Raw genomic sequence first — 10,320 nt, forward strand, 5'->3', positions numbered from 1 at the left:
ATTACAGGTATTATATAATTATTTTCTAAAATTATAAAAACTAAACAGTTTTATTTCAAAATTATAAACACTAATTTGAGTATAAGTTAAAATATAAATAAATAGTAGTAAATTATAAAAATTTTAGTGATATATAAATTAAAATCTAAAAATTTTAATAGCATAAATTAAAGTCAAATATTAGCGATACAATCAATTAAATTAAGAGATAATACGAGAATTTAATCTGTGAATACGAAGTGAAGGAAATGAACAAGGAAAGCCAAGGAGGTGGACAAATTCTCGTATTATTCACATATTAATCGGTGTATTTATATTCACAGATTAAATTCTCGTACTATTTTTAATTTAACTGATTGTATCACCAATATTTAACTTCAATTTATATCATAAAAATTTTTAAAATTTTAATTTAAATATCATTACAATTTTCATAATTTACTATTATTAATTTATATATTAATTTATACTCAAATACTATTTATAATTTCGTAATATAATTATTTAATCACAATAATTTTAAAAAAATAATTATGCAATACTATACTTTCAAAATAATGACCATTTGATTATTATAATTTAAAAGTAACAACGATTTAGTTCATACGATTAATAAAAAGACTAAATAATTAATGATTTAAAATAATAGAGAGCTTTCATTGTATTTTTAATAACAAAAATATTGACTAATTAATTTTTATTAAATTAAATAGTAATTTTATCTAAATTGGCATTTCTAAAAGCATTTATTCATGATTTAGTGTTTGTATTTTCATTTGCTTTTTCTTTTGATTTTCTTTAGTTTGTTTGTTTCTTTTCTTTATTTTGTTTTTTTGTTTTTTTTTTGTTTTTTGTTTTTTTTGTTTTTTTTTTTTTTATATTTAAACTTGTATATTGAGAGAATGTGTTGATCTATTTATTGATGCAGTTCTTATGGGGATGCTCAACAGACTATTCTTTAATTTCTGACTGTATGCACGGAGGTTTTGACGTTTTCAGGTTTCTAGCATGTTTTCTTTGCTGCTATTTCTAAGGACTATGAATTTGGTTTTTAGCTCTAGAATTTGTTGCTTGCATGGAGATGAGGCTGATAACCAATGGCATTGTGGTACACACCGATGAGGTTGCAGTGGTTGGAAGGGTGTGAAAGAATCTTAGGATTTCTCGGTTTTAGTTTGGTTTTCTTGATTTTTGGTTGGTTTGATTTAAAAACTTGTCTTATCACTCTCAGTTCTGGATTGGGCTTCCTATTTGTGGTTAGACCACACTTCCTAATTTTGCCTTTGGTTGAGCATTGGTTAAAAAAAAAACTGCAGGGGGATTAAACGCGGCGTTTTTAACTTCCTCACATTTTCTCTCACGCCCGTAGTATGGAGGCTTATTTCTCTCCTGCCTCCCGCCAAACCCAAACAAAGCAGGAATGCTCCATTTTTCAAAACTCAAAACTGCAAAATTCACTATCTAATGCTTCACCAAGCTCCCAAGAGATTTATAGAGACATCCACTACTCTCTCAAAGCTCCTGCAGAATATTTTGACTCCACCCAAGCAAGATCTAAAACCCCTGCAAAATCCCTTGAACCAATCTGCTTTTGTACAAAACAACAAGCCTACACACAATCAACTCAACCAGTTTTCATCTAAAGTGAAGTATAGATATATTTGCGACCTCCTTTTGTCTCAAACCCACTCAAGGTCCCTTTCTAATGGCCTTCAGCTTCATGCCCACATCGTCAAATCAGGCCTTCGAGCAATCCCTCTCGTCTCCCACCACCTCATCAATTTCTATTCCAAGACGGGGTTGCCCATCTTTTCCCTTCAAGTTTTTGAGGAAGCTCAACAGAAGTCATCTACCACTTGGAGCTCATTATTGTCCTCATTGGCACAAAATGAGCTGCCTGGTCTTGCCATTGAATACTTTCGTCGAATGCTTGTTGATAATATCCGGCCTGATGACCGTATATTCCCTAGTGCTACTAAAGCTTGTGCGATTTTGGGTAGGTGTGATATTGGGAAATCTCTTCATGGCCTTGTGATTAAAACTGCATTTGATTTTGACGTGTTTGTGGGAAGTTCTATGGTTGATATGTACGCAAAGTGTGGGGAGATAAGAGATGCGAGGAAAGTGTTTGATCAAATGCCAGAAAGGAATGTGGTTTCTTGGAGTGGGATGATTTATGGGTATACTCAATTGGGTGAAGATGAGGAGGCTTTAAGACTCTTCAAAGAAGCTTTATTGGAAGATTTGGATGTGAATGATTTTACTTATTCGAGTGTTATTAGGGTTTGTGGTAATTCAACATTGCTTGAACTAGGAAGGCAGATACATGGGTTATGTTTCAAAACAAGTTATGATTCGTCTAGTTTTGTGGGCAGTTCTTTGATTTCTTTGTATTCAAGATGCGGTGTTATTGAAGCAGCTTCTAGGGTTTTTGATGAGGTGCCTATTAAGAATCTTGGGATGTGGAATGCTATGTTGATTTCTTGCGCTCAACATGCACATACAGAGCAAGTGTTTGATTTGTTTGAAAAAATGAAAATTGCTAGGATGAAACCAAATTTTATTACCTTTTTATGTTTGCTTTATGCATGTAGTCATGGAGGGTTAATTGATGAAGGGAAGTTTTATTTTGGACTTATGAAGGAGTATGGAATTGAGCCAGGGGCTCAGCACTACGCATCGCTGGTGGACTTGCTTGGTCGTGCTGGGAAATTACAAGAAGCACTAGCAACTATTAAGGAAATGCCCATAGAGCCTACAGAATCTGTGTGGGGAGCTTTTCTTACAGGGTGCCGCCTTCACGGGGACAGTGAGTCGGCAGCCTTTGCAGCTGATAGAATCTTTGAGTTGGGGCCTGTTAGCTCAGGCATGGTAGTGCTGTTATCCAATGCATATGCTGCTGCTGGAAGATATGGCGATGCAGCCAAAGCCAGAAAGATACTTAGGGACCATGGTGTAAAAAAGGAGACTGGTTTGAGTTGGATTGAAGAAGGCAACAGGGTTCACACATTTGCTGCAGGGGATAGGTGTCATGAAAGAACCAAAGAAATATATCAGAAATTAGAGGAATTGGAAGAAGATATGGAGAGAGCTGGTTATGTTGCAGACACAAGTTATGTGCTTCGAGAGGTGGATAGTGAAGAGAAAAGGCAGACAATTAGGTACCATAGTGAAAGACTTGCAGTTGCATTCGGGCTCATTGCCTTCAAAGCCAATAGGCCTATTAGGGTTATGAAAAATTTGCGCATATGTGGTGATTGCCACACTGCAATTAAGTTTATGTCCCAGTGCTCTGGAAGAGTAATAATTGTGAGGGACAATAACCGGTTTCATCGGTTTGAAAATGGAAAATGCTCATGTGATGACTACTGGTGACTGCTGCAGTGCTGTTCTCTAGTGTGGGAGAGAGATCCTTAAAATGCTCTCTGTTGGAGACAACAACCAAGACATCTGATGATTAAACATTCTGTGATTGTGAAAACATGACTAGTAGTCTAAAGCTAGAATGGCATGGTATTCCATTTCTTACAGTTTTGGAGATACAATGAGGAATAAATCATCGCATCACGCTTCAACTGGCAAAGGTATGCTATAGATTACCTTAACTGGTATAACCTTGCAAATAAACTTAGTTTGGCATGAAAGGATTCCAAATCTTGATCATTTGTCATGGATGAGGAGGATGAAGGAGCCATCACACATCCATGAGTTCATTTAAGACATTCTCGCTTGCCTCTTTTATTTGAATTTGTGTCCCCTGAGCCTCTTTTGACAATTTTGGCCAGTAACACCCCTCATAAGCTCCATGGCACTTAGGTTTGCAAGCTAGTGCAGGCGAATTGCACCTTTTTATGCATTGAATAAAGCATGAAGCATCTGGACATGCAGTTGCTAGCCTTGTGAGCAGATTTTGATTTGTTGCAGGGAACATTTTGATACTTGGACATCCTACGCCACATACTTCTTAATTGGTTGTCTCACATGGATGCAATGTTTAAGCTTTTCCTGGTGGCAAGGGCTTTTGTGAACCCACTATGAACTGGGTAGTGATATTTGTCTCCTCCCAATAACCTCTGCCCATATGTACCCATTACAGAATTAAATTGGCTCAATATTCTTTTGACTGCACGAAGATGAAGGCTTCTTCCTCTCACTCATGGGGTGAGGAGTAAAAGGAGTTCCCATGCCCATAAAATGTTTGATTTTTCAGTTTTCAGTTCTTTCCATACCAGGTCTGACAATTTTGTTTGTGTAAATTTATGGATGAAAGCTGCTGTTCAATCTAGTGGCATTGAAACTGTAGAAAATCATTACCACATTTCTATTATATTAAAACATTTTAAATAACAAAATATCCCGCAAAATCAGATCCTATTACTCTCTAAAATTGTGCAGCAATTATGTTAATAGACTAACACAATCCCAAAAAAGAAAAAAAAAAAGAGTCAAGAAAAAGAACTCCTGAAGATTCAATCAAGGCGTCATGCTTAATATGAAAGGTATTGGTTAGAAATGTGATTGGGGAAACAGGGGATTTTGCTGTGGAGCTTGCTGCTGTTATCATCAATAGCTTATTCTTTTTAGTTATCATGAATGGCTCATTCCTGTTGTTACTTATAGAGCCTGTGTAGCTTGCTGCTGTTGCTGTTTCTATTGCTGTTTTGTGCTTGACCTCATTTTGGCTGCTGTACCAATCTTGAACGAAATAGGCGTGCATTTTATAAGTATCCTTCAATTTGTGTTTTGAGTGTTGAAATTCTGTATCATTAGAAATATACAATATTATTAAATTATTGATAATACTCTACATATAAGATAAATAATAAATGCTACACTATAAGATATTTTCTTATATCTTTTATTTATAGTATAGTTTAAATATCATATTTATAGATAAAATAAAAATTAAATTTTAATATATATTTTTTACTTTCATTATTTATTTTATATATAAAGTAATAGTCACTATTTTTTAATGATACTTATAAAATTTTAATAGAGGCCATGTGGTTAAAGTTGAGTGTTTGGTTAATAAAAAGAAAATTGAATTTTTTCAGTCTTTTATTAAAATAAAGGATTTTTTTATTTTTAATAAATTAAATTTAGATGTTTGTAAGGTGTTACTAATATTTTATTTACTTCATAAATTTTATAAAATTATTTTTTATAAAGAATATAAATTAACATAATTTATTTAATTTGAGCTTATTATTAAAATTTTAAAAATATATTTTTAAAATGTCAAAAATAAATTTATTTGTTATATGGGACTTAATGGTTTGAATATTTTAAAATAGAGTTTGTTACATGGGACTATGACAAGGCCAAAGCTGCTGCTTCTCGTGTATTACCGGTTTGAAATCGAAAATAAACTTTAATTAAGAATATTCTTCAATTAATTTAAATTTAAATAAATTAATAATATAATTAAATAATTAAATTAAAAATAATAAATTTGTGATTAATAAAATATAATAGAAATAGTTTAGAAAGTCTTAATATTCCTCTTTCACTTTTATATATAATATATTTTTTTGATAAAATTTTTATATATAGATTATAGATTATTGTATTTTAAACGGGTAAATGCCAAAATATCATGTCATTTGTAAAATTTTGAAATTATATTATATATTAAAAAATTTGATTAAACCATATATTTTTTAATAATTACTAATTGTACAATCATTCATAAAACTGTGAATTTCATTATTGGAGACGCCACAACATCGTCATGGAAAACCAAATAACTCCCATAAAAACTCTATATTTTTCATTTTTTAAAATTTTACTGTATAATATAAAAGTTACAGATTAAACCCTAAAATTATTAACCCTTATCAATCTATCTTACTATTGAGAAAATTATTGTGTTATTAATAAGAACACTATATAATCGTGTTGGGTAAATCTCTAAATTCATTTTTCTAACTCTCATTCCTTAAACAATTTGTAACTCACTTCTATAAGACATTTAATATTAGCCCAGAAGTGAATTAGGATTATTTTATTAAAATAAAGTTTAAGAAATTATTTTAAGAAACTTTCATTACATAACATAATCCCTAATTCACATTTCAATTTCAATCAATATTAAGTGTTTCATAAAAAAAACAAAAAAAGATTGATTAGATTTGAAAATTAGATAATTATATCATTATCTTTATATTGATAAGTCTTTATTTTTACGGTACTAAAAGAAAATGAGTTATTTAGAATGTGCATATCATAACATTTTCAGTAAAAATAAATTTAGAAAAATAGTGCTCACTGTCAAAACTATTTCAAAAAAGAAAAAAAAGAGTTTCATATTGCCACAAAGATCAATAAAAATTCTTCCTATTGTATATATCTTATATATTAATTTTAATATTATATTTTTATTGACTATTTTTTTACATATTGGAATGCAAATATGATTTTTTTCTTTATTTTGATTTATGTTTTTATGAATTTTGTTATTATAAATTGGTTTATATAGGTATAAATAATAAATTAGAGATTGATTTAGTTAATTATCTATTTAAATTTTTTTATATATAATATTATAATATTGCAATTTTAATATTTTATTATAAAATATTTATTATAATCTTTGTAATAAAAATATAAATATTAAAGTTTTTTTTATAATATAATTTTATTTGTTTCTCTATTTTGGTATATATTATTTTAAATTTTATTATTATAAATTAATTTATATATGTGCAAATAATAAATTAAAGATTGAATGAGTTAATTATACATTTAAAATTTTTATATATAATATTATAATTTTAAAATTAAATTATAAAATATGTATTATGACTGGTGGGAGCATTTTTCATAATTACAAATAATGAATAAGGTTAGCTAAAGTTCATAAATGTGATGAGATTTCACCTTGACCAGCTCTAATGTGATTGCAGATTTTTCATTTATTGATTGAAGATGAGATGTCTCTATCATGAACTAAGAGAGCATCCTATTTAATTTACATGTCCTTTGAGAATCCTCCTCTTAGGGGGATTGGTCTCCTTATCTTATGGCATTTATTTGGTTACCAAAACCTAATCTTTGAACCTCAATAAAATGAAAATTGGATAGCTCATACCTAAAACAACACACCAACCTTCCACCCACTCACCTTCTGGCCCTCTCTCTTCATTATGACAATTTTTCTGTTTTATGTTTGCTTTCTAACTCCGTTGAAAGGACGATCTACTTCTTTGTAATGCAGGTGATTTTTATGTTCTTGTATTTACTTTTGCCCAAAAATAAATATAAGTCGAAGGTGAGCGAGTGTGTGCATAATGTAGCACGGGTCTTAAGTTAAGATCTAAAAATCGTCGGGCGTCTTATACCCGAGGATCAGGCCAGGCCCAGAAGAAGAGCACAGGTCTGAGACCCATCAGACCCTTCTCAAAGCAAGCAAGCCCTATGCGACAAGTTTAGTCCGGTGTTGAGAATTAGACCGGATACGCACAAGCCTCTCTGAAAGAAGTCTAGCCTAGTAACGTGATAAGATGTAGGAGAGAAGATCAAGTCACCTTGTAGCTCTGCCCGCATGCGTTGACGTAGAGAGGATCTTTAGCACACGTCACTAGCAGATAAAAGGGAAGGAATATTTTCTTCTCCAATTAAGTTTATACAATTATTATAAATTTTATTTTCTGAATTTCAAAACATCACGAACATTTAAAGATATATGCTTATAGATTATTCCTTCAAAATTCTCTATGAGTTGTAATGCATGTGGAGAATTTACTTAGAATTTTATCAAAATTATTATGATTTTGACAACAGTATATCATCTAAATATGATGTATTTAGTCTGATCCATTTTAAAAATATAATATTAAATTATAATATTTTATAAAAAATATTTTATATTTTTTATAAAAAATATTTTTTAAATAAATAATTTATTTTTTATAACTTAATTTTAGCGTTAAAAAATAAAAAATATTAATAAATATATATGTAGTGGTATTGAAAAGATTTTTAAAGTTGAGAAAGTATGAAGCCATAGCCAAATAATGAGAATGCAATACATGGGTTTATCATGTGTGTAATTTTTATTTTTTAAGATATTAAATTAATGTATTTAATTAATTTATAAAATGCAATACTTCAAACAATAATAAAAGATGAACTACCACTTCTAAAGTTATCACAACAACTAAATTAAATAAATTATTCAAATTAATATTCATGGGAAATGAAATCAGTTGATGCATTAAACTATAATAATGATTGCCTAATCAGCCAATTTTCTAACCAAAATTAGCAACACTACCTTTCAAGCTGCCCACCAAACTAAACCTACACCCTCCAAAATAAATTGAAATGTCCAAAAATCAACTCTATCATCACATAATAATAATAATAATAATAATAATAATAATAATAATAATAATAATAATAATATTGGAAAATAATAATAATAATCCTATGGTGATGATGTAATGATGGCATTATAAACAACTCCCACAATTTAAGGAGATTTACTCATTTTACTGTAACCAAAGAGGTAGGTAAATAAAATTTGCATGAAAATATCTTGTATGAGTATATTAGTCTTGGATCGTCTAAAAACATTTAAATGAGTCTTTTAACGAGTCAAGTTAAAATCTTACTGGAAATTTATTTTTCTTATTTTATTAGCACTGAATCATAAAATTTAAATTTTACGAGAATAAAACTATCAACAAACTATTTAAATAGTCAATCATAAGACTACCAACAAACTATTTAAATAGCCAATTTTATGATATTTTTTACTCATTTAGCATCGGAAATTTTATCCACTATCATTTCACAATAACCAAAGAGGTGGGTAAATAAAATTTACATGAAAATATCTTATATTAGTAATTAGTTTCTCATCGGTCTATAAATTTTTAATGACTAAAAGTCTAAAAAATTTAAATGAGCCTTTCAACGACTCAATTGAGGTTAAAAAAAAGTCCTCAAGGTCAATTTTTAGACTAAAATCTTATCGAAACTCTATTTTTCTTATCTTATTGGGACTCAATCATAGAATCCAAATTCTATGAGGATAAAACTATTAATAAAATATTTAAATGGTCAATCTAATGGGATTTTTTACTGATTTAGTCACCCAGTATTTTTTGTTATTTTACATATTCATTATTCGAAAAAAGAACCAAAGTAGCATCAATAAAATTTTTGGATTAAAAATGAAATAAAAATTAATTTGAAAGAGAAATGGAAAGATAGAAGGAAGACAAGGGAATTGTCTATTATAAGCGGTGGAATAAGCACAAGGAAAGGAATAAGCAACTTTCCATATTTTTTAACAAGGAGAAAAGGAAATAGCAAAATAGAAAAATGCCAACTTTTCACTCTTTGCTATTTGGGTCTAAATCAAACTTTTTCTAAAAACCAAACAAAACTTGTGAATATACAACCTCTACCAAAAAAAAAAAAAAATCATTATCAAGACCTAACCCAGTCAACATCATATAGCTACCATTGGTAGCCACTTTGATCTAAAAGAAAGCTTCTCATCACCATGGTCATTTACATTTCTTGTTTTTTTTTTCTTTTGTTTGATTTCTTTATGTCTTTCTCATGCATCCACTAGGCCTTTATTGTTCTTCATTACCTAATAAATAAAGAAATCAGCCTAGGCATCTTTGTCTTTCTTTACCCAAATTCCTTTCTTGTGAATGGATGTGAATGGTTAGTGAAAATTCAATGCCATAAAAAAATAGAAATAATTAATATTTAATTTATATATTATATAAAATTTCATAAATTAATCATTTAATTTTAAAAAATATATTAAAATATTCCTTCCATTTTAAAAAATTTATTAATTCATCTCCTTATTAATTTTAATTATTAAATATTTTATCATTTCGTATCCATGATATAAAAAAATTCATTGATTAATTTCTTAATATTGTAAAAAATTTAATAATTCAACCCTCTTAATACTTTTTTTTAATATATACTTCACTATTAAAATTAACGGAAAGACAATATCTACTCCATAATTAAAATTAATGAAAAGATTAATTAATAAACTTTTTAAAATGTATATTAATATATTTTTCAAAATCAAATAACTCACTGATGAATTTATTGAGATTAAAAAGTAAATTTCTAAATATAAAAAAGGAAACTTATTTCCATGGTCAACTTCATGAACTAGAGAAGATGACCAAGATTAACCACAAAATAGAGGGACGAGGTGAAACTTCACTAGGCCATCGACTGTGGAACTCCGATGGTCACCTTCTACAAAAACCAGACACAAAAGCAATTCCATCATTAAAACCTTAAACTTTTATTGATCATATGTTCAAAAAT

The 10,320-nt window shown here is 29.1% G+C and overlaps 1 protein-coding gene across 1 annotated transcript; it reads left to right on the forward strand.

Moving 5' to 3' along the window:
* The first annotated feature begins 1,296 nt into the window (after positions 1-1,296).
* LOC110620384 (putative pentatricopeptide repeat-containing protein At5g52630) lies at positions 1,297-4,723 on the forward strand. The gene is made up of 2 exons (XM_021764096.2): positions 1,297-3,584; positions 3,925-4,723. The coding sequence occupies exon 1, from the start codon at positions 1,465-1,467 to the stop codon at positions 3,373-3,375; it is 1,911 nt and encodes a 636-aa protein (XP_021619788.1). The 5' UTR covers positions 1,297-1,464; the 3' UTR covers positions 3,376-3,584; positions 3,925-4,723.
* The last annotated feature ends 5,597 nt before the right edge of the window (positions 4,724-10,320 follow it).

The sequence above is a fragment of the Manihot esculenta genome, chromosome 8 (genome assembly GCF_001659605.2).
Source record: "Manihot esculenta cultivar AM560-2 chromosome 8, M.esculenta_v8, whole genome shotgun sequence".
Classification (NCBI taxonomy): Eukaryota; Viridiplantae; Streptophyta; class Magnoliopsida; order Malpighiales; family Euphorbiaceae; genus Manihot; species Manihot esculenta.